Here is a 27,500-nt window from a genome sequence, read left to right as displayed (position 1 = left end):
CAATCGGAGATATTTAAGGCTTGGCGCTCTCTCCCAGTAAAAACTACAGACCTGCTAACACAGCACGTTCTCATCCACGTGTTGCTTGACATGCCAGATGGTTACCTGTCACAACACGCAACTCAGCTGCCAAAACCTTGACGTTGTGAATAAAGCCTTATTCTTTTGTGGCTGTATTGCTCAGGCCATGCTGCGTCCGGAGGCGGCACAAACTCGGTTCTGATGGCAATCGTATACCGTCACCTGCTAGCCACAACGGCCGCTTTCCGTAGGCCTGTCAATTAAAAGGCCGGCGGTATGGAGTGGCGAAGGCTCGTATGGACTGACGGAACTCCCCGCAGGCGATGGATGATCAATGTGCCAGTGGGAACCAACAAACTGGAATTTCAACGAACTAATTAGCTCCCGTGGAAATCGAGATCAGGTTCCAGAACTATTGATTTCGTGCCACAACGTTGTTCGAAGCAAACCAAAACTTACCGCCAATTAAAGATCCCCTGCTTGTTTAAGTTACCTAAGAAAGTGTTAGGTTACAAAAAGATTCATATAATTCCATGAACACCGAGCCACCTACTAAATCATCTACAAAAGCACAAAGTTAGGCTAAAGACTTCATGCATGCGAAAAATATCTAATTCGACTTTGCCACTGAAGGCGTCTTTAGAGTCAAAACATACACAGCCTATAGAAGAGAATTATGCTGTTATGGAATACACCTTGATGACGATATAAACAGTGTTAAATGTCGCTAATGGGTTTTTAAAGAAGAACCTTGCCAGCTCAGCACTTAAAATGACATTGCAGAATACATTACAATATACATTACAAATTACAAATACCTTATGGGTCCTGATACCATGATTATTACATTCCACCTCTGAATTCCTCTTAGTAAACAAAAATGAGATGACAACCCCTCAGCCCAACTCTGCCTGGTATTATTTGAACAACCTGGGCTGTGTGCTCCCTGTCACTGTCTACCAAAGGTGTGGTACGCTGTATCAGGACTAGCTCTAACCTTTTATACATATGTAGAGGCAAGGGTGAATCTGACCTCAGATCAGCTCTGTGGTTCATGAATGGGCATCTGGAACGGCATCAAAGATCCACTCACTTCTATTGATGAGCTCTAGCAGCCGGGACATGAACAGAACTCACACTCACACACACACACACACACACACACACACACACACACACACACACACACACACACACACACACACACACACACACACACACACACACACACACACACACACACAAACAAGTACATCAACAGAATAGACCTAACAGCAGGGCTACTCATGGGTATTGTGTTGCTTCTGTAATCACAAGTTAATACAAACAAACACACACACACACACACACACACACACACACACACACACACACTCACACACAGCTGTTGTTCATCCCATCATGGTCTCCTCTCTTGGGTAATTTCTCTGATTGGACAGTGATTGAGACGATCATCTCTGCCCTCCTCTCTTTTTAATTTTGTTTACATGTTTTAAATGCCTCCCAGACTCTCTTCTAACCTTCTACCATCACCTCATCTTGTGAACACACGCACTGTTGCAGGCTGAGTGATTGGGCGGTTCCCAGCGCGCTCTGATTGGGCGGTTCCCAGCGCACTCTGATTGGGCAATTCCCAGCACACATACTCCAGAACAGCAGGGGGAGCTGTGGAGTCTACATGTGTGCAGAGGGAGCAGCAAACACAGGTTGTGTGTGTGTGTGTGTGTGTGTGTGTGTGTGTGTGTTTGTTTGGGGACCTGTGTGTTGAGGTGGTGAGACTATCTTCATATGGATTTTATTCCAAACCCGTCTGTCTATGGTTGGAATAGAGTCTTGGAGTAATTACTCTTAAAGCACAAACAGACACACAAAAATACATATATACCCACGCACAGAGGCACCAATTATACGGCTGGAAAGAGAAAGGAAAGTTCAAAGATAAAGCTTTCAAGTTTTGCATCTGCAAATTGGTTTGTGTCTCTTGAGACACCCCCGCTGCCAGTTTGTGTTTATTAGTAAACAGTGGGCCGTATTATCACCATGGAGTTATTAGTAAACAGTGGGCCGTATTATCACCATGGAGTTATTATCGCCTTTTGGTTTTGAACTCGCTCAGTCTGAGGTTGGGAGCATCAGCCAACTGCCCCAGAACAACTGCCCCGGAACTACAAGACCCAGAATGCCATGCGAGCATGATCCACACCTTTGGGTAAGGGTTAATCACTACCCATACTTGAAGGAACTGGTGGAGGAACTGATAAACAATGTTGATGGTAAAACGCCTCAAAATGTAGCAAATCAAAAGAGAAAACAGCGTTTCTCTGGACTGACGCTGACAGCTGAAGTTTTTACATTGTTTCTCAGTGTCCCATATTTGAACGTTTACTGATCCAAACCAACTTGGACCTGTCACTGTTTTCACTAAAATTTAAACGGTATCTGCGTGTTCCTACACGACGGAAATGTCGCAGGTGCAAATATTCGGGTTTGCAGTCCCACCTGCCGAGCTCCGCTACCTTTCCCTTCTGAAATATTAAGATTGCCATGATTAAAAGTCTGCAGCAGGTGGCTAACGTGTGACAGTTTTTCCTAATCGCTTGAGGAATTGTGTGTGGAATTCTGGAGACAGACATTAACTTCAAGCGGCGGCTTGGATGGAAACCACTTGAACAAAGGAAGCGCAACACACCCAAATGTCTGACCACTGTTTATACAGGCTTCTCAACATTTGGAAGAATGTTTTGAGAAACCTTGAACCTTGAACCTTGAGGTCTTAGTCTGCAGAAGGGTTTGTTGTTTTTGTTATTTTAGTTGGTCTAGGTCTCCCCTAGGTGACACTATCCTGCTATGTTCACATGTGTAAGGGGTTTGCTACTGTGAACACAGAGGCCCTCCATAAATCCCAAACAGACACTCCTTTTGCATTGTGGCAATTGTGCAATGTTCACAGAGCAGGAGTGCACAAAGCAAGAGTGCACAGAGCAGGAGTGCACATAGCAGGAGTGCACAAAGCAGGAGTGCACAAAGCAGTATCTCTCAGCTGCTTTTGCATCCTGAAGAGTCCCCAAAGAGCTGCATACCAGACTTCAAAAGAAAAGTCCCCAAAGAGCTCACCGACAGCCGTTCAAAGACCCATCCATATTCTGCAAACTTTTGGCATTTGTGTTCATTTGAGATTATTGTTCAACTTCACTCAGGTTGCAGATGAATGGAGGTTCTTACGTGGACCAGGTGCTGTTTACTGACATGTATCCAAACAGAGAGGGGTTTTGGATTCACCAGGCATTCACTCACCAGAAGCACCTTCTTGAGGTTTGCGTTGGAGAGTAAACCACTGAATTATTCATGAGGGCTTATTGTAAATACATTTTTGAAATGTTCTGTGAATTCTAAGGCCACCGTTCTCGAGAAGAGAAAAAGAGCACACACACATAGACATGGAAAGAGTGACACGGTGAGTCCGCGTGAGACGTGTGTGAGATCGCTCCGAGCACGCCGTGCCTCTTCCTCTCTCAGCGGGGCAGGAAAACCGACACCGCTGGTACATACCGGCCTCTGTGACCTAACGCGACAGGTGTCCCGCCCTCCCGCCCCTCCCCCGTCGTCCGCTGGCCCAGTCGTTTTGTTTTCCTGCCCCACCAGGGCGCCCTGCTGTGCGGACGCCGTCGCGCCGGCCGCCGGGCCTGTGGGAGGCCAAATTCAGCGGGAGGGCCGGCTGCCTCCGCAGCTAATTTTGCCCCCAGCTAGGTCGGTGGGAGGGGCCGGCCGTCTGCGAACTGCGGCTGGATCTTTGGGGTTTGACGGATAAACAGAGGAGAAACACGGCAGCTAGAGACAACCGTAGCTGAAATCAGAAGGGCAAAGCTGCAAGCTCCGCCCCCACGTGTATTGGCCAATAGCATTGTTGAGCTCGAGAAGCCCATGATCACAGTTCGGCACTAGGAGCCTGGGGGATATTTTGATGCCAGTGCATTAGACACCCAAACATGGCTCTTCTTTGGGATCCCTTCTTTGTTCTCTACCCTGTAGTTGCCAGAAGCATTTCATGCTAATTTGAAGCTGTTTGTTTGCCCATGGACCCACTGTTATGGACTCAATCCCCCATAATGCACTGTGTGATATTGCTTTATGCTATGGGGTAAGTTTACTCTATTCCGTAAAACCTATACAGCGTACAGCTAGTGTCCATCTGGCCACAGCCATGTCCGTCTGGTCAACTCATCGTTAGCTCGAACTCAACGTTTTCCACATTCTAATGGGATTCACATAGTCCTGTTAACAGACCTGGTGCAGGATTCTTGGTCTCAGATGCCAGTGTGTGTGTGTGTGTGTGTGTGTGTGTGTGTGTTTAGATATTGTATAGGATGTACATTCATCAGTGTCACAGGATAGTGAACTGTAATGGATCACAGCCACCCAGATCTCTCATAGCGCTGGTTAATTCCAGCAGCGTCCCTGGATGCGTGTTGTCCTGCGTGTTGTCCTGCTGGGAGTCCCGCACTCATTTCCAGGCTGGACAGAGGCAGCAAACAGGAAATGGCCAGTGTCCTCAGAGGGGCCTCTCTACGGCTGGCAGAGGACAGCAAAGTCCATCAGCAGGGGAGGAATTGACCACGTCAATCACTGTAGTCAGCACACACACACACACACACACACACACACACACACACACACACACACACACACACACACACACACACACACAAGCCTGCTCTAGGTGGTCCTTAAGAAGGATTACGCGGAGATGACACGTTTGCACGGAGATGAATGGATCCATTAATTCCACAACCACAGCTTCAGGCGGGGACATTTCTTCTGGGTCTCCAGTGAGTTGGTCTCCTAGGCAGGGAGGTTGTTGCTGGAGTAAAAGCTGGACGTCTCCGACACCGTCTTGGACATGCTCCGGGAAGACGAGCCGTTGGACGTGAGCTCCAGGGAGGGGCTGTGGACGGCCGAGCCCCGCCCCCCTCCCCCGGACGCCGCCCAGGAGGGGGTCTTGGTGGCGTCCTCGGCCGAGGGCAGCATGGCGGAGACGCTGGTCTCCATGCGCATGCTCTTGCACACGCTGGTCTGGGTGTGCAGGTGACGTGTGGACTTGAGCTCCATACCGTCACTGGAGCCAGGGGGCACGCACGGGCACCAGCGGAACGCCCCGCTTGAAACCAGCGCGGAACCTGCACACACACACACACACACACACACACACACACACACACACACACACACACACACACACACACACACACACACACACACTGCACTTATGTGTGGAAAGCGGGAGGGCGATGTGCCTTGTGGGACAAGTGAAGACAAAAAGGAGTGGGTGAGAGAAAGAGAGAGAGAGAGAGAGAGAGGGATAGAGAGAGAGAGAGAGAGAACCTGTGTGTGTTTAAACCCTCCCTGTGTGGCAGTGTTAGTGTGTGACTACGGCAGAGCTGAATTCTGTGAGGGAGGAGGAGTTCATGCCACTGGCCCCCTGTGTCTTTGTTGTCACTTAAAACCACAGTGATACTAAGACACGGCACAGATGGAGTGACTGAATCTGACAGAAGTGTGTGTGTGTGTGTGTGTGTGTGTGTGTGTGTGTGTGTGTGGGTGTGGGTGTGGGTGTGAGACACTGATCAAGTCCCTAACAGCCAAAATGGTTTGACTCTTTTCTCTGTCCAAGAAATAAACTGAGTGAAACAAATGTCAGTTTATGTTAAACCAAAACTGTGACCCACTCCTCCCCTCAAATTCAACCTCAGAGAAAACACTATCTGTGTGTGTGTGTGTGTGTGTGTGTGTGTGTGTGTGTGTGTGTGTGTGTGTGTGCATGTGTGTGTGTGTGCGTGTGTGTGTGTTAGTGTGTGTGTTAGTGTGTGTGTTAGTGTGTGTGTGTGTTAGTGTGTGTGTTAGTGTGTGTGTGTGTGTGTGTGTGTGTGCATGTGCGTGTGTGTGTGTTAGTGTGTGTGTTAGTGTGTGTGTTAGTGTGTGTGTGTGTTAGTGTGTGTGTTAGTGTGTGTGTTTGTGTGTGTGTGTGTGTTAGTAGAGGGTTTTCCATCCACCAAGTTTTTGCGCATTTTGAAAATGCGCATGAAAAGAGCTGGATGGAAAAAGACCAAAATTCGAAAAAAGCCCCAAATATCGCAAAAAGATTTTTACGCTAGGAGGAGGTGGAAAAGTTAGACTATCGCATCGCCAAAATTCGAAAAAACTGGATGGAAAAGGGTTTTTCGCATAAACGATGACGTATCATGCCTCAAGTCATGTGGTTCTGTACATGATCGCGATGTAAAGACGGCAAATACATACAAAAACAGTTGAGAGAGCAAAAATTGAATTTAACTTCTCCATGTATAGAAAAGAAAAAGAAAAAAATGTTTCAAAACCTCAACGTGCAAAAATGCGTAACTGCCAGATGGACGTAAAACCACTATTGTTTGGCGTCCTCTCACGTGATCTAAAGTTTATTCGCATAACTGTAATGAATGGAAACAAGGTTTAATTCGCATTTTTTTCTGCCGAAACTTGGAAATTGCGCATTATTTTTTCGAAAGGTTTGGATGGAAACCCGGTGTGTGTGTGTGTGTGTGTGTGTGTGTGTGTTAGTGTATGTGTGTGTGTGTGTGTACCGGTCATTCAGGCAGCAGTAGATGATGGGGTTGTACATGGTGGAGCTCATTGCCAGCCACATAATGGCGAGGTAGACCTGCTGGATGAAAGGCCTCTCGAAGAGCTCGGGGAAGAACTGGTGGATCAGGAAGTAGACGTGATAGGGCAGCCAGCAGACGGCAAACGTGCACACCACCACGATCATCATCTTCACCACCTGCAGGGGGCAGCGGCGAGCGAGACGAGCGCATCACCGGCACGAAAGAGAGCAGACGGGTGTGTGAGGTGCACGAGATGGAGAAGTGTGTGCTGTGTGGCCCCAAGCGAAGGAGGAAAAATAACAGGGCAATGTGTGTGTGTGTGTGTGTGTGTGTGTGTGTGTGTGTGTGTGTGTGTGTGTGTGTGTGTGTGTGTGTGTGTGTGTGTGTGTGTGTGTGTGTGTGTGTGTGAATGCGGGGAGGACCTTGCGCTTAGCGGCGAGCTGCTCGTGGTAGCGGTTGGAAGAATCTCCGGGGATCTCACCAGCCCACAGGTTCAGACCCACCACCAGGTAGGCACATCCCATCACCAGCAGGGGCAGGAAATAGAGCAGGATCGCCACGCACACGTAGTAACTACAGTCAGAGGGAGAGAGGGAGAGAGAGAGCGAGAGAGGGGGAGAGGGGAGGAGAGAGGGGGAGAGAGAGGGGAGGAGAGGGGAAGAAAGAGGGGGAGAGGGACAAAGTGTAAGACAAGTGAGAGAAGAGGAGAGGCGGACACCGCGTACCCCTTAAAGGCTCGATCACACCGACACAGTCCCAGCCTCCCGGCTAAGCTCTGTGCTTTTGGAGACATTTACTCGCGGCTTCCGTGACATTTGCACTCCTCTTTTCAAACATGACGCGGCTGGCCGCTCCCACCCGGACGATCTGCGGTCGCCCACAGCGGCATGACGGTGGCGTGTGGCCAAGACGGCTCCCCCACCCCCACCCTACACCACATCACCCTACACCACCCCACCCACCCTGTCCCAGTCGCACACCACGCTCGGATCGTCAGGCTTACAGACAGCATCGATGAGATTTTGAATGACCATTCAGCAGGTTACAGCAGCGTGAGGAGACGGCGTAGGGGGACACAGGGACAGACTAATGTCCTCCACCGTGTCCCCCCACCATCCCAGGACGTCCTCCAACTAAACACAAGCCTCCTCCATTATTTGCTGAGATGGACCGTCAGAACACAGGAACGTTGAGGGCCAGAGAGGTCCGCACTCTCAACAAGCGGCATATTGGTGCCATTGGTCCACACATATTGGTGCCATTGGTCCACCCATATTGGTGCCATTGGTCCACCCATATTGTTTTGAAAAGTGTTTTTTTTTTATGAATTTTTTTTATCGCGCTATCCGCTCTTATTTTGAAATCGCGCACCGCGATTGCAACAACAGATAGCAGAAGCCCAAATACGTTCAACCACCCCCCCCCCCCCCCCCCTAATTTCTATTTGAGTACCCCTGTTCTAGAGACACGAGACTGACACATCCTCAAACCTCACAGACGTCCCCCCAGCACTGAGCCTCCTCGGCATCAGGAGTCACGGACATCAGAAAACATACCACACACACCACAGCGTCTTTAAAACCTGTAAAATTGGGGTTTCATGGTGGCACAGGTGATGCACATGGAGCCTGGACAGCATTTATGGCTCTTCTGCGTCTCTAGAGAGAGAGAAGGAGAGAGAAAGAGAGTGAGTGATGGATACGGGGGGACAGTGAGAGAGAGGGAGAGAGGGAGGGAGGGAGAGGGGGAGACAGAAATAGAGAGAGATGGATAGAGAGACAGACCAGTGTCGATTCAGCAGGGACTCTGTGGGAGTCATAATCCATTGACCCAACTGCTCTACACACAGCTGCGGCCTCGCAGTCCATTTTCGCAAAAATTAACTACAATCACAGAGCGAAAAGAGCGTGAGAGCGTTATCAGAAAGGATCGCCCACTGAGCTAACCACATGCTGTTCATCAAAGGACACAAATAGTTATGTAAAAAAAAATTAGATCATAATCCACTTTCTGAGTCTGGGTGCGCGTGTCCCTATCCGGAAAACACACGCACTCCCGTCTGGCAGGTTTTTGTGGGTGTCCGTCTGTCAGCCCAGTTGGACTGTCAAAGCAGACAGCCAAACTCGATATCTTCCATCAGTTTTTTTTTTTATCGGTTCTGTAATCAAGGCTAATTGATCCCACCACTTACCAGAAGACGCGCGTTAGCGTTGAAATGAGAAAGCCACGTGTCTCAACAAAGGGTCCATTCATAGCCCTCGGTAAGCAAAGGAACAGACGCTAGACTCATTTCGGTGGCAGACTCCTTCGGTTTCAACGCCGCGATCGCGAACGTCCAAACGGCACGTCCCAGGACAGAAGACGGACTCGAAGCGGACGGCGGTGGAAGGCTGTCAAACTTCCCGTCTCAATTCCAATATTGGGCCTCGTAGTCTAAACACCCCGGAGGTTTGTTTGATATAGACCACGTGTCATCAGCAGACTCGAGGTTATTATTCCAGCGCTGTGTTTAGAGAGGGAAATGGAGAGTGAAACACAGTCTTCCAAGAAAGATTCTCTTTCTTGCTACACTGTCAAACACGAGTGGAATTCATAGAAAACAATTACTAATTTTTAAAGAGCTAAATTATACACTCGCAGAAGCCAGCATAAATACAAATACAATACGACATGACGACGTCTAAAATTCTGCTAGGCCTTCTGTGAGACAACCACATGTTTTATATACATTGCAAACATTGGTTTCTGTATTGCCAAATTAAACATCTAAACTTCTGGACAATAACAGTAGACCCGGAAATATATTTCACTTCATTCTGCAGTTTGTAAATGATGACGGTATCTGGGGAAGAGATTGCATTTTTTGCGTTCATCCTATCTAGCAGACCAGGGTCGGTCAGATGGAATGGTAGCATAATTACATTCCTCAACGGCATGTCGGGTTTTTCTATTTCTGAACTCGCCGCGGAGGAAATCTGTGCAAAGGACCGGAGAACCGCGTGCGGGGATTTATTAGCCGCCGTCGAAAGGGCGGCAATGTCTGAGGTGCAGGGCTCGCGTGCCCAAAACCAACACGGAAATAGCCAATTTTGTGATTTAATAATAACTATCGCGACCGCAGTGACATGGGTTTGACAGCTTGATTGTGCGTTATTAAATTATTCACCCGATCACGTCTGCCCTACTTCCGGTAATACCAGAGGGCTTGACGCGTTGTCTTGTCACACGTATGGTCGAGCTGGGTCCTCTGACTAAACAAAATGCGTCCAGCAAAAGACAAGCCTGGCAAACTCATTAGAGGTCACAAATCTTATCAAATAGCGTTAATGATGTAATACACCCTGTTACCAGACTGTTTTTTTAGCACTGCCTCCATTACACACACGTGCAGACCTCTTTTATATTCCACGTGAGCTGGAGTGTGTGTATGGGCCTGCTGAGGTGAACACGGATGTGTGTGTCACCGACTCTGCTGGTCCTGGCCTGATGGGCAGATTCATGGCAATTTGCAAAAATCAGCACAGGGCCGAGTACAGACCATCAGAGGCCAGCAGGAGAGAGAGAGAGAGAGAGAGAGAGAGAGAGAGAGAGAGAGAGAGAGAGAGAGAGAGAGAGAGAGAGAGAGAGAGAGAGAGAGAGAGGGAGAGGAAGTGAGAGATGCTGAGGGAGATGCTGGAGACAGAACAGAAAGAGAAACTGAGATATAGATGACATGAAAGAGAGTGAGAAAGTGGCAAAGATGAGAATAACCATGGGGCATGGGGCAGTCGTAGCCTGGTGGGTAGGGAACTGGTCTTGTGACCGGAGGTTCGTGGGTTCGATTCCCAGACCTGAGGCCATGACTGAGGTGCCCCTGAGCAAGGCCCTTAACCCTCAATTGCTCACTTGTATAAAAAAATGAGATCAAAATGTAAGTTGCTCTGGATAAGGGCGTCTGCCAAATGCCATAAATGTAAATGTAACCAATCGAGAGAGAAGGCAAGAAAATGTTTCACCAAGATAATCTCGATCTAATCAAAGATAATGTTGCAGGCGTGCTTGTTCGGGGCATGTGTGATGACTGAGAGAGGAATTACTAACAGCCATATTGGGGGTTACTGTAGAACATTCCACAAAGTTCCTCAGTATGTAAAACATGCCCACATTGTTCCTGTGTGTCTTGTTCCTCTCTTTTTCTTGTCTCCCTCACTCTCCTTCTCAGAACAGAGTTAGGGCCATGCCGGGCACCAAAGGCCATACCAGGGTGCTACCATGTCCGAAGAAAGAGTCACGATGGGACAGGTTCAAGACTGGGCCTATCCATGACACATGGACAAAGCAGAAAAATGTGAATCATAATTGTAGTGTCAGTACACGCAACACAATAATGAAGAGTGCGTTTGAGACATCATGAGGAGTGTGTTTGAGACATGACAAAGAGTGTGTTTGAAACATAATGCAGAGTGTGATGGAGATGTAATGAGTTTTTGAGTCATAATGAAGAGTATGTTGGAGACGTAATGTAGAGTGTTTTTGAGACACACTGAAGAGCGTATTTGAGACATAATGAGGAGTATTTTTGAGACATAATGAAGAGTGTATTTGAGACATAATGAAGAGTGTATTTGCACAGGTTTGAACAAGACACAGACACTTGTAGTCATCATGCACAGGTGGCTGTAGTGTGAATCCAAAGCGTGGACCAATCCAGAGCGGCAGAACTGTTGTGGTGGGTGGAGACAGCCTGACGTCAACACAGATGCAAAGTGAAAGTGAAGCAGAAATAGTGATGTTATTGTGAGTGCTGTGAACTACCTTGTATCTGCAGGCGGGTTGAGTGTTATTGTGAGTGTTGTGAACTACCTTGTATCTGCAGGCAGCTTGAGTGTTATTGTGAGTGTTGTGAACTACCTTGTACACTACCATATACACCTCTGCAAAATACACAAATACACCTTTACCAAATACACCATCATATACACCTCTACCATATACACCTCTACCATACACACCATCATATACACCTCTACCATACACACCATCATATACACCTCTATCATATACACCATCATATATACCTCTACAATATACACTACTATATACACCTCTACCAAATACACCATCATATAAACCTCTACCATACACACCATCATATACACCTCTATCATATACACCATCATATATACCTCTACAATATACACTACTATATACACCTCTACCAAATACACCATCATATACACCTCTACCAAATACACTATTATATATACCTCTACCATACTCACCATCATATACACCTCTAACAAATATACCATCATATACACCTCTAACAAATACACCATCATATATACCTCTACCATATACACCTCTACCAAATACACCGTCATATACACCATATACACCATCATATACACCTCTACCAAATACACCATCATATACACCTCTACTAAATACACTATTATATACACCTCTACCATATACAACATCATATACACCTCTAACTAATACACCATCATATATACCTCTACCATATACACCTCTACCAAATACACCATCATATACACCTCTAACAAATACACCATCATATACACCTCTACCATACTCACCATCATATACACCTCTACCAAATACACCTCTACCAAATATACTACCATATACACCTCTATCAAATACACCATCATATACACATCTACCAAATACACTATCATATACACCTCTACCAAATACACCATCATATACACATCTACCAAATACACTATCATATACACCTCTACCAAATACACTATCATATACACCTCTACCAAATACACTACCATATACACCTCTACCATATACACCTCTACCATACACACCATCATATACACCTCTACCATACACACCATCATATACACCTCTATCATATACACCATCATATATACCTCTACAATATACACTACTATATACACCTCTACCAAATACACCATCATATAAACCTCTACCATACACACCATCATATACACCTCTATCATATACACCATCATATATACCTCTACAATATACACTACTATATACACCTCTACCAAATACACCATCATATACACCTCTACCAAATACACTATTATATATACCTCTACCATACTCACCATCATATACACCTCTAACAAATATACCATCATATACACCTCTACCAAATACACCATCATATACACCTCTACTAAATACACTATTATATACACCTCTACCATATACAACATCATATACACCTCTAACTAATACACCATCATATATACCTCTACCATATACACCTCTACCAAATACACCATCATATACACCTCTAACAAATACACCATCATATACACCTCTACCATACTCACCATCATATACACCTCTACCAATACACCTCTACCAAATATACTACCATATACACCTCTATCAAATACACCATCATATACACATCTACCAAATACACTATCATATACACCTCTACCAAATACACCATCATATACACATCTACCAAATACACTATCATATACACCTCTACCAAATACACTATCATATACACCTCTACCAAATACACTACCATATACACCTCTACCATATACACTACCATATGCACCTCTACCATATACACTTATCAAATACACCTCTACCATATACACCTCTACCAAATATACTACTATATACAGCTCTACCAAATACACCATCATATACACCTCTACCAAATACACTATCATATACACCTCTACCAAATATACTACTATATACACCTCTACTAAATACACCATCATATACACCTCTACCAAATACACTATTATATACACCTCTACCATACTCACCATCATATACACCTCTACCAAATACACTATCACAGTGGTTCTCAAACTTTTTAGACAAAGTACCACCAACTGTCAAACGAAAAACCTCCACGTACCACCTACCACCCCCCCCCCCCCCCCCCCCCCCCCCCCAAAAAAAAAAAAAAAAAAAAAAAGAAAAAGCTGTTTGGCAAGTTTAAGTTGTTGACGGGGGGGGGGGCGGGGGGGCGAATGTAAATTGTTACCCGGGAGGATGTAAAATAGACACGAATTAAGTATTAGGCTATATCACGATGGTTGGCGCCAGAGCGAACTAGTAACTCATTGAATCATAGATGTGGATCAGAGGTAAATAAACTAGATTTTTTTTGTCGACGTGAGAAATCGGATGTGTGGCGTGTGAAGACGGTCAAATGCGTGTGTTTCACGCATTTGGCAACCCTGCTCATTACACACATATGTTATAATGTAGTTCTCCTGTAGTTCGTGTTGGTAGTGGTTGGTTTACAGCACAAAAAGTCTTCGTGCGACATGCCCTCATACTCATATCGCACGTAAACGAGCAAGTTGACTAAATCTGCGACATCTAGGGATTCATCTAACTGCAGTGAGAAGCATTTACTCATTTTAATTCTCTCGGTCAATGTTTGTCTGACGTTGTCCACCATTTCATCAATTCTGCGAGTGACCGTGTCGTTTGAAAGATGCACCAGGTCGAACTGTTTAGCGACATTTTCTCCGCACATAATACGAGTAATCCCTTTTAGTTTCTGAATTTCAGCACTTGTCATAATTCTGTTTTAATAAAAAAAATGTGTTGTGTAAAAAAAAAAAAACCTCAAAGCATCTTTTATTTTCCGAGTTCATCTGGCGTACCACCGCGGGGTGCTCTGCGTACCACCAGTGGTACGCGTACCACAGTTTGAGAACCACTGCACTATCATATACACCTATACCATATACACTTATCAAATACACCTTTATCATATACAACATCATATACAGCTCTACCATATACACCTCTTAATATACTACCATATACACCTCTACCAAATACACTATCATACACACCTCTACCAAATACATCATATACACCTCTACCAAATACACTACCATATACACCTCTACCAAATACACCATCAAATACACCTCTACCAATAACACCATCAAATACACCTCTACCAAATACACTATCATATACACCTCTACCAAATACACTATCATATACACCTCTACCATATACCCCATCATATACACCTCTACCATATAGACCTCTACCGAATACACTACCATATACACATCTACCAAATACACCATCATATACACCTCTACCAAATACACCATCATATACACCTCTACCATATACACCATCATATACACCTCTACCAAATACACCATCATATACACCTCTACCAAATACACTATTATATACACCTCTACCATATACAACAGCATATACACCTCTAACAAATACACCATCATATACACCTCTACCATATACACTTATCAAATACATCTCTATCATATACAACATCATATACACCTCTACCATATACACCTCTACCAAATACAGTACCATATACACATCTACCAAATACACCATCATATACACCTATACCAAATACACCATCATATACACCTCTACCAAATACACTATTATATACACCTCTACCAATACACTTATATACACCTCTCTACCATATACAACATCATATACACCTCTAACAAATACACCATCAAATACACCTCTATCATATACACCTCTACCAAATACCTTCATATACACCTCTACCAAATACACATTATATACACCTCTACCAATACAACATATACACCTCTAACAAATCATCATATACACCTTACCATATACACTCTATCAATACCCTATACAACATCATATACACCTCTACCATATACACCTACTTTTACTCCTCTAACATATACATACCTCTACCAAATACACCATCATATACACCTCTACCATACTCACCATCATATGCACCTCTACCATATACACTTATCAAATACACCTCTACCATATACACCATATCTACTCCTATACCTTCTACATCTATACACCTTTCAATACACCTCTATATACACCTCTTCCTATACACTACCATAATACACCTCTACCATATACACTACCTCATATACACCTCTACCAAATACACCATCATACACCTACCATCTCACCATATTACACCCTACCATACCCAAATATACTACCATATACACCTCTATCAAATACACCATCATATACACATCTACCAAATACACTATCATATACACCTCTACCAAATACACCATCATATACACATCTACCAAATACACTATCATATACACCTCTACCAAATACACTATCATATACACCTCTACCAAATACACTACCATATACACCTCTACCATATACACCTCTACCATACACACCATCATATACACCTCTACCATACACACCATCATATACACCTCTATCATATACACCATCATATATACCTCTACAATATACACTACTATATACACCTCTACCAAATACACCATCATATAAACCTCTACCATACACACCATCATATACACCTCTATCATATACACCATCATATATACCTCTACAATATACACTACTATATACACCTCTACCAAATACACCATCATATACACCTCTACCAAATACACTATTATATATACCTCTACCATACTCACCATCATATACACCTCTAACAAATATACCATCATATACACCTCTACCAAATACACCATCATATACACCTCTACTAAATACACTATTATATACACCTCTACCATATACAACATCATATACACCTCTAACTAATACACCATCATATATACCTCTACCATATACACCTCTACCAAATACACCATCATATACACCTCTAACAAATACACCATCATATACACCTCTACCATACTCACCATCATATACACCTCTACCAATACACCTCTACCAAATATACTACCATATACACCTCTATCAAATACACCATCATATACACATCTACCAAATACACTATCATATACACCTCTACCAAATACACCATCATATACACATCTACCAAATACACTATCATATACACCTCTACCAAATACACTATCATATACACCTCTACCAAATACACTACCATATACACCTCTACCATATACACTACCATATGCACCTCTACCATATACACTTATCAAATACACCTCTACCATATACACCTCTACCAAATTATCAAATACACCTCTACCATATACACCTCTACCAAATATACTACTATATACAGCTCTACCAAATACACCATCATATACACCTCTACCAAATACACTATCATATACACCTCTACCAAATATACTACTATATACACCTCTACTAAATACACCATCATATACACCTCTACCAAATACACTATTATATACACCTCTACCATACTCACCATCATATACACCTCTACCAAATACACTATCACAGTGGTTCTCAAACTTTTTAGACAAAGTACCACCAACTGTCAAACGAAAAACCTCCACGTACCACCTACCACCCCCCCCCCCCCCCCCCCCCCAAAAAAAAAAAAAAAAAAAAAAAGAAAAAGCTGTTTGGCAAGTTTAAGTTGTTGACGGGGGGGGGGGCGGGGGGCGAATGTAAATTGTTACCGGGAGGATGTAAAATAGACACGAATTAAGTATTAGGCTATATCACGATGGTTGGCGCCAGAGCGAACTAGTAACTCATTGAATCATAGATGTGGATCAGAGGTAAATAAACTAGATTTTTTTTGTCGACGTGAGAAATCGGATGTGTGGCGTGTGAAGACGGTCAAATGCGTGTGTTTCACGCATTTGGCAACCCTGCTCATTACACACATATGTTATAATGTAGTTCTCCTGTAGTTCGTGTTGGTAGTGGTTGGTTTACAGCACAAAAAGTCTTCGTGCGACATGCCCTCATACTCATATCGCACGTAAACGAGCAAGTTGACTAAATCTGCGACATCTAGGGATTCATCTAACTGCAGTGAGAAGCATTTACTCATTTTAATTCTCTCGGTCAATGTTTGTCTGACGTTGTCCACCATTTCATCAATTCTGCGAGTGACCGTGTCGTTTGAAAGATGCACCAGGTCGAACTGTTTAGCGACATTTTCTCCGCACATAATACGAGTAATCCCTTTTAGTTTCTGAATTTCAGCACTTGTCATAATTCTGTTTTAATAAAAAAAATGTGTTGTGTAAAAAAAAAAAAACCTCAAAGCATCTTTTATTTTCCGAGTTCATCTGGCGTACCACCGCGGGGTGCTCTGCGTACCACCAGTGGTACGCGTACCACAGTTTGAGAACCACTGCACTATCATATACACCTATACCATATACACTTATCAAATACACCTTTATCATATACAACATCATATACAGCTCTACCATATACACCTCTTAATATACTACCATATACACCTCTACCAAATACACTATCATACACACCTCTACCAAATACATCATATACACCTCTACCAAATACACTACCATATACACCTCTACCAAATACACCATCAAATACACCTCTACCAATAACACCATCAAATACACCTCTACCAAATACACTATCATATACACCTCTACCAAATACACTATCATATACACCTCTACCATATACCCCATCATATACACCTCTACCATATAGACCTCTACCGAATACACTACCATATACACATCTACCAAATACACCATCATATACACCTCTACCAAATACACCATCATATACACCTCTACCATATACACCATCATATACACCTCTACCAAATACACCATCATATACACCTCTACCAAATACACTATTATATACACCTCTACCATATACAACAGCATATACACCTCTAACAAATACACCATCATATACACCTCTACCATATACACTTATCAAATACATCTCTATCATATACAACATCATATACACCTCTACCATATACACCTCTACCAAATACAGTACCATATACACATCTACCAAATACACCATCATATACACCTATACCAAATACACCATCATATACACCTCTACCAAATACACTATTATATACACCTCTACCAAATACACTATTATATACACCTCTACCATATACAACATCATATACACCTCTAACAAATCCACCATCATATACACCTCTACCATATACACCATCATATACACCTCTACCAAATACACCATCATATACACCTCTACCAAATACACTATTATATACACCTCTACCATATACAACATCATATACACCTCTAACAAATACACCATCATATACACCTCTACCATATACACTTATCAAATACACCTCTATCATATACAACATCATATACACCTCTACCATATACACCTCTACCATATACACTACCATATACACCTCTACCAAATACACCATCATATACACCTCTACCATACTCACCATCATATGCACCTCTACCATATACACTTATCAAATACACCTCTACCATATACACCATATACCTCTACCATATACACTTATCAAATACACCTCTATCATATACAACATCCTATACACCTCTACCATATACACCTCTACCATATACACTACCATATACACCTCTACCAAATACACCATCATATACACCTCAACCATACTCACCATCATATGCACCTCTACCATATACACTTATCAAATACACCTCTACCATATACACCATCATATATACCTCTACCATATACACTTATCAAATACACCTCTATCATATACAACATCATATACACCTCTACCATATACACCTCTACCATATACACTACCATATACACCTCTACCAAATACACCATCATATGCACCTCAACCATATACACTTATCAAATACACCTCTACCATATACACCATCATATACACCTCTACCATATACACCTCTACCATATACACTACCATATACACTACCATATACACATCTACCAAATACACCATCATATATACCTCTACCATACTCACCATCATATACACCTCTACCATATACACTTATCAAATACACCTCTACCATATACACCATCATATACACCTCTACCATATACACTTATCAAAAACACCTCTATCATATACAACATCATATACACCTCTACCATATACACTACCATATACACCTCTACCAAATACACCATCATATACACCTCTACCATACTCACCATCATATGCACCTCTACCATATACACTTATCAAATACACCTCTACCATATACACCATATACCTCTACCATATACACTTATCAAATACACCTCTATCATATACAACATCCTATACACCTCTACCATATACACCTCTACCATATACACTACCATATACACCTCTACCAAATACACCATCATATACACCTCAACCATACTCACCATCATATGCACCTCTACCATATACACTTATCAAATACACCTCTACCATATACACCATCATATATACCTCTACCAAATACACTTATCAAATACACCTCTATCATATACAACATCATATACACCTCTACCATATACACTACCATATACACCTCTACCAAATACACCATCATATGCACCTCTACCATATACACTTATCAAATACACCTCTACCAGTGGCGGATGCTGGTCTTTCAAGGAGGGGAAGCTCAATTTCTGCTTGAGTGATAGAAGTCAGTCTCCAAACACAAGCAGCTACAACAAAAACCACCAAAAATAGAAGCTCGATTTGTCGCTAGTCGTTTTTAACGAAGAAAATGCCGCTAAGAGGATTAGGAAAATCTCCGGTTCAACTCAGAACAGAATGAAAAAAATTAAAATGAAATGCTCCCGCGGAGGTTTACTCCAAAAGATCGCTGATTCGCTCATTTCGCTGTCAATCAAAAAGGGATTCAGCCTCAGACAGATCATCCAATCATCATGCAGAAGCTGAGCGTCCGGGCCACCCGAGGCCAGCCCACTGCCCCATAGACCCCCAGAGACGCTGAGCGTCCGATGGGCGGGACAAAGCCCAGCATTTATCCAATGGCTCGTCTCGTTTCGCTGCACTCTTTGCTTCGTTATTGAACTCTGTAGACGCTCAGCGTCCACACCGTTTAAAGCACTGTGAAGCTGCGGGACTGAGTGAGAGGAAAGCCGCGTCGTTACCAGTGATAAGAAGCTGATTCTGAACAAAAGTTGAGCGCGTTGTAGCGCATATTTAGTCAATGACATGTACACACAACAGTTTATGTTTGATCACTTATTTTTGACATTTTAGGGGAAGCTGAGCTTCCCTTGCAGTCTTAGAGCAATCACCACTGACCTCTACCATATACACCATCATATATACCTCTACCATATACACCTCTACCAAATACACTATCATATACACCATCATATATACCTCTACCATATACACCTCTACCATATACACCATCATATACACCTCTACCATATACACCTCTACCATATACACCATCATATACACCTCTACCATATACACCTCTACCATATACACCATCATATACACCTCTACCATATATACCTCTACCATATACACCATCATATATACCTCTACCATATACACCTCTACCATATACACCATTATATATACCTCTACCATATACACCATCATATACACCTCTACCATATACACCTCTACCATATACACTACCATATACACTACCATATACACATCTACCAAATACACCATCATATATACCTCTACCATATATACCTCTACCATATACACCATCATATATACCTCTACCATATACACCTCTACCATATACACCATCATATACACCTCTACCATATACACCTCTACCATATACACCATCATATACACCTCTACCATATACACCTCTACCATATACACCATCATATACACCTCTACCATATATACCTCTACCATATACACCATCATATATACCTCTACCATATACACCTCTACCATATACACCATTATATATACCTCTACCATATACACCATCATATACACCTCTACCATATACACCTCTACCATATACACTACCATATACACTACCATATACACCTCTACCATATACACCATCATATACACCTCTACCATATATACCTCTACCATATACACCATCATATATACCTCTACCATATACACCTCTACCATATACACCATTATATATACCTCTACCATATACACCATCATATACACCTCTACCATATACACCTCTACCATATACACCTCTACCATATACACTACCATATACAGTAGACCTCTTCCATATAGACCTTGACTCTAATCCAGACTCGTTCGTGTCAGTGCACCGTCCTCCCCTGCTGAAGTAGATTCCAGATGTGTCAACTCCATTAGGAAACACAACCTGCTCTCTAGCCACTGGGATGCGTGTCTCATTTTGTGGCCAGTCTCCACGGGCAGGAGGGACCCAGGCACGGAGACGCTCGCAGCTGGAGGCTTGTGGATGCCGGGAGTGTTGGGAACGCTCATCACTGGCACGCACAGCGAGAGAATACCGTCCCCTTCTTGTGGGCTCATGTTGCCACTCGTGTGTGTGTGTGTGTGTGTGTGTGTGTGTGTGTGTGTGTGTGTGTGTGTGTGTGTGTGTGTGCGTGCGTGTGCGTGTGTGTGTGCGTGTGTGTGTGTGCGTGTGTGTGTGTGTGTGCGTGCGTGTGTGTGTGTGTGTGCGTGTGTGTGTGTGTGTGTGTGTGTGTGCACGTGAGTGCACGCAAACAAACGTCTTTGTGCACTCTCCAGTCTGACTGTTGACTCAAGAGCTATCCAGTCTTTTCAAGTAAATAAAACATTCTCTATTCACAAAAGTGGCTTGCACAAACTAATCAAATACTGCAGCATAAGTGTGCAATTGTGTGTGTATGTGTGTGTGTGTGTGTGTGTGTGGGGGGGGGGGGGGGGGGGTCTTTGACAATAACATTCGATATTATCAAGAACAAGTGTACTGCGTGTTCAAAGCTTTTAGAGCTTGTTTGGTGAAGACAAGTGGACAGGCAGACGAGAGACAGCTGTCTCCTGCGCACACACACAGCACAGCTGCCTTCAAGAAGCAGAGGTGTTTTCATTCATGCTCTCCAAACACAGGCGACATGGGCGTGAACTTGCAGCTCTATTTTCGTCAGCGGTGAAAAGAAAAGAGACTGAAAGTGAGGAAGAGAGAAATGAGGGAGTGCAATGAGAGCTGGTGCTGGCACAGTGTCCTGCGAAGGGCCCAGGTTCTGTAAGAGAGAACGACGTGCTAACGAAAGGAGGAGAACAAGAAAATATCTTGGCTGCTACAAAAATAGAGCTTCCAGACTGCATAACTGCCATGGCAGCCGCAATGCTGCTGCCCGTCTCCTGGAGGGGCTCAGAGGGAGCAGGTGGGAGGACTGAGACAAGCCCAACTGTGTGGGCAGCGGTACAAGCTGGAGACCCAAGCAGATCTAAAACCTGAGAGACAGGATAGAGGAAGAACATGAGAGATGTTACGTGGATGATAGCAGATCTAACAATGATAAACCTGCCAGAGCCTCAATCCCAACCACCAAGCTCCCTGTCGAGAACTTTAGCACATTGGGAGAACACTAATCCCAAGTTATTGACAGAACAGTTTAGTCCAAGCACCTGACCCCCCACTACACCCCATAATAACAGGTGGAGAGCGATTCTCCGCAGATGGCAGATGGCTCAGCTGGGACTCAAATCCTGACTGCAGGGCTCTGAGAGCCTCGGAATGTTTTGAGCATTCAAAAATGCTCGATTACCATCTGCACAACGGAAAAACACTCAACCTGGTTGGGATCTTCACTTCTTTACAATGAAAGCCTTTCTGAATAAGGTGGTCGCGTTCATCAACTGTTACAGCCCAGATATCTATACGACTGCATTTGGCTGAGGAAAAGCAATCTGCTCACTCTGTTGAATTTGCTTATCGGACTTTGCATTGTTTCTCATCAGCGGGACGTTGTGCCTTATTGCGGGACACAACGATGCCTGAAGTGACCCGCACGTCCCGCACCCCTCCAAGGCCGAATCCCTACGGACGACACGTGTCGGTTGGGCATCTATAAAACTGAGCAAGCATGAAATCAAGTCGTTTGGTCTTCTGCTAATCCTGAACACAGCAGCTGGCAGTACAACAAACCCGCCAGAACAAACTGAAGGGAAGACGAAGGCCCAGGGTTTGTACTGGAGCCCAAATGAATCAAATTCTTTGGCGTAAAACCATTAGCATAAACACAATCATTTAGGGCATTTCCCAAGACTTTTCTTTTACCAACCCAAATCCAAAACAACCCTTAACTCAATACCAGCCAATAGGAGAAGAGGTTGGGCATGTCCCTGCTGGGTCTCGGACTTTAGGCTCAAAGAACAGAATCAAAGAATCAACGATCTGAGAAAGCCTGCTTCGGTGAGATTACAACAGAGCCTGTTGTTGAAGCTTCTTAGCAGGCTGTTGTGAACATCAACACTCTGCAATGATCTTCAACATCCCTAGTTGCCACTGGTGACTGGGATTGATTTCAATAAAGTCTAAACACAAATGCAAAAAAAAGACTTACACATATAACACTTGAAAATAAATACTGGCATTACTTAATACTGGCATTATGATAAGGATCACACATCACGTGGTCCACACTGTTCAAGACCAGCTTTAACACCAAAACTGACAATAACATTTTAACAATTTTGTGCTGTACGGATTTACACAAACAAATCTCTGTGGGCGGCTATTCGAGTGAATGTCCTGTCTTTAAAGTCCTGTACAGTATTTTTTAGCCTGTAGTGCAAATTCATGAATTGTGAAATTAACAGACCCTATCACACTTTGTTCATTCTGCTGTGCTCAGCCTGAGTATTAGGGAAGGTGTGCATATTCATATACGAACACAAAAAGTGAACTGTGGCGTCAGTAATTTAACCAGATCATTTAATTAGCCTCTGTTGACACAGACTATTATCAGCTTTTCACCTATCCAGGTTCATACAAGATCATATTTTCTGCCTGCTCCATACTGGCTAAACTGGGTAAACTGGGTAAACTGGGTGGTTATGTTTTGCACTGAGACTGTCGATCAATCCGCTGGGGTCCACGTCTACACAGCAGAATGATAAAAGGCAACAGTGAAAATTGAAAACACTCCTTTTAATGCCATTTTAGGGGAAGATATTGGAAGGTAACTGAAATATTCTTTGCAGAAACGTTTATTTTTCACATAAAATTCTAAAAGAAGAACTAAGCAGGGCCTTTAACTTTTCCTTCAAATCTAATAGGCGAAAAATCCCGGTGCTCTTCTCTCAGTTGTGTGTTTCAGCCAATCATGGCCCTGTGTTCTCCTCTCAGTTGTGTGTTTCAGCCAATCATGGCCCTGTGTTCTCCTCTCAGTTGTGTGTTTCAGCCAATCATGGCCCTGTGTTCTTCTCTCAGTTGTGTGTTTCAGCCAATCATGGCCCTGTGTTCTCCTCTCAGTTGTGTGTTTCAGCCAATCATGGCCCTGTGTTCTCCTCTCAGTTGTGTGTTTCAGCCAATCATGGTGCTGACGGCATATCTAATCCAGTCACATAAAGAACCGAACCGGATCTCAGCTTTTCTGCTTGCCAAATTTAGCCTCTGAGCAGACAGAACAATATAAATAAACTAGAACTTGTATAGGCCTGAAATAAATGATTATCCCACTAACATCAACCTAAACAATCACCCTAACGGCACACATAAGTTGTTTCCTAGACACAGATTAACTCTTTAATTTGTTATTGATGTTTGCCCATTGATAATGTTACATTTCTTTCTAGCTCAGACTCTGAAATATGTCAGTGGTCTCCAGTCCTGTTGCTGGAGATCTGGGTTCCTTCAGAGTTCCTGCCAGCATCTTACACTCCATGCAGCCATTCAGGCTATCGCCAAGACATACGATAGCAGGTATGTTAGACGGGGTTTGAAGTGAACTCTGCGACCCTGATCCCAACCCTTACCGCCACAAATAAACAGCTCTCCCCAGATGAATGACAGCATTGTTGTCTTACGTGGTTTTGAAGTCCAGGAGGGTGTACTCGGGCCAGTCGATGTAGCAGACGACGCGTCCGGGGAGCCAGTCGGTGTTGGAGTAATAGTACTGTGGGAAGGCGAGCAGCAGGGCGAGGGCCCAGATCACACCGATGATCACCTTGGTCTGCGTGGACGACAGCCGCTGCTTCAGAGGGTGGATTATGGCCATGTACCTGCAGGGGGAGCCGGAGAGCGCAGCAGACAGCGATGCTGAGAACAGGTCCTTTTAAAGGCACACCCGGCGGGTTGCATATCAAAGCTGTGACCCTAACACTTCATTTGTCAGCTTTCATTTGCTGTGCGGCTTCACGATCCCCCTTAAGAGTCGCAGCCCTGTAGACGTTAAGTCTGATAATCAGAAGATTTATGAAACATGTCTTGAAGCTCCATCTGGTGTTGTACACATTGGCATTCTTTAAAATCAGTGGAAAATGAAACCTAACGAAAAGGTTAGAGTCGTTTGTTATAATCAGTGTAGAGTGATTGGTCTTCTAAAGCCCAATCAAACGAGCATGTTGTACTTTATGAGCCAACCAGAGATCTGAAGACCAACCTGCAACACGACGGGCTCGGTGCATCAAGAAGGTCAGAAGGTCAGAGTACCGCTATTACACTTGATCGTTTGTAGAACATGGTGTGTTTATGGGGGGAGAGTGCCTTCTGCACAATTAAACATGCTCTGACTACTTACTTCAGTCAATGATTATGCAAAATCAGACGTTAGGTATTGATTGGACATAAAGGAGCAGGCCTGCTCAGTCCACGTAGGACCTCCTGAAAGTGTGATTCAGGGTGATTCCTGACCTCCTGAAGTCTGATTCAGGATGATTCCTGACCTCCTGAAATGTGATTCAGGAAGTGTGATTCAGGATGATTCTTGACCTCCTGAAGTGTGATTCAGGATGATTCCTGACCTCCTGAAGTGTGATTCAGGATGATTCCTGACCTCCTGAAATGTGATTCAGGATGATTCTTGACCTCCTGAAGTGTGATTCAGGATGATTCCTGCCACTCCTCGTTTTAGTTTGCTCTAAGCTTCCAATATTGCTTCCTGCAATATTGTCTTATGAAAGCATGTTTTGCTTGAAATAAGTAAAATAAACAGAAATAATTGATTATTCAAGGGGAATTATTAGACACTTTAGATTTGTGCTTTTCATTTGTACTGATTTAGATCTTTTGTACTGATTAGATGTCAATCTGCTTTACATAAACCAGTCTATTCTTATTCTGACATGTTTTTGCTGACATATTATTTTACTCTTTGTCCTATCAATAATTCAAAAACCATTTTCAATAAATTTTTGAAGATTACTAGAGGGTCACCCTGAAATAATTTATTCATGTGTTTATTTGCATGAATAAACATTTGCTAACATGAAACAGCCTCTCTGTCCTGTTCAGTCACCGTCAGTCTGCACAGTCAATAATAATGTGATTATTTATGTTTGAATGGCACAAAATGACTAGTTGGACACTTTTTAAATGTCCTGTATGCTTTTAATGCGGTGAGTGTAAATGTCTCAAAGAGCTCCTCGTCTGAGGATCATGAAGAACCTCCACGTCCTTCTCCTGGGCCACCACAGCTTCAGAGTGCCATCATGGTTTTCACAGGAGAAGGGAATAAAACGCTCGTCTTTTGAAAGGATGTGGGATGTGATGCTGAGGCAAGCTGCCTGCATTCTCATCTCCTCATCTCCTCACCTCCTCACCTCCTCATCTCCTCATCTCTTCACCTCCTCATCTCCTCACCTCCTCACCTCCTCATCTCTTCACCTCCTCATCTCCTCATCTCCTCACCTCCTCATCTCCTCACCTCCTCATCTCCTCACCTCCTCACCTCCTCACCTCCTCATCTCCTCACCTCCTCATCTCCTCATCTCTTCACCTCCTCATCTCCTCACCTCCTCACCTCTTCACCTCCTCATCTCCTCATCTCTTCACCTCCTCATCTCCTCACCTCCTCATCTCCTCATCTCTTCACCTCCTCATCTCCTCACCTCCTCACCTCCTCATCTCTTCACCTCCTCATCTCCTCACCTCCTCACCTCCTCATCTCCTCATCTCTTCACCTCCTCATCTCCTCATCTCCTCA

General features: G+C 43.7%; 1 protein-coding gene across 1 annotated transcript in view; it reads right to left on the bottom strand.

The window, feature by feature from the left end:
• tacr1a (tachykinin receptor 1a) overlaps positions 1-27,500 on the bottom strand; it is a 33,427-nt gene that overhangs the window by 1,035 nt on the left and 4,892 nt on the right. Inside the window, 5 exon segments of the mRNA XM_076992237.1 lie at positions 1-5,172; positions 5,174-5,195; positions 6,636-6,832; positions 7,079-7,229; positions 25,384-25,578. The exon segment at positions 1-5,172 is cut by the window's left edge and continues 1,035 nt beyond it. Coding sequence (XP_076848352.1) covers positions 4,861-5,172; positions 5,174-5,195; positions 6,636-6,832; positions 7,079-7,229; positions 25,384-25,578 — 877 coding nt within the window. The 3' untranslated portion in view covers positions 1-4,860.

This window comes from Brachyhypopomus gauderio, unplaced genomic scaffold (assembly GCF_052324685.1).
Source record: "Brachyhypopomus gauderio isolate BG-103 unplaced genomic scaffold, BGAUD_0.2 sc91, whole genome shotgun sequence".
NCBI classification, from domain to species: domain Eukaryota; kingdom Metazoa; phylum Chordata; class Actinopteri; order Gymnotiformes; family Hypopomidae; genus Brachyhypopomus; species Brachyhypopomus gauderio.
This window is presented reverse-complemented; position numbering and strand designations above follow the sequence as displayed.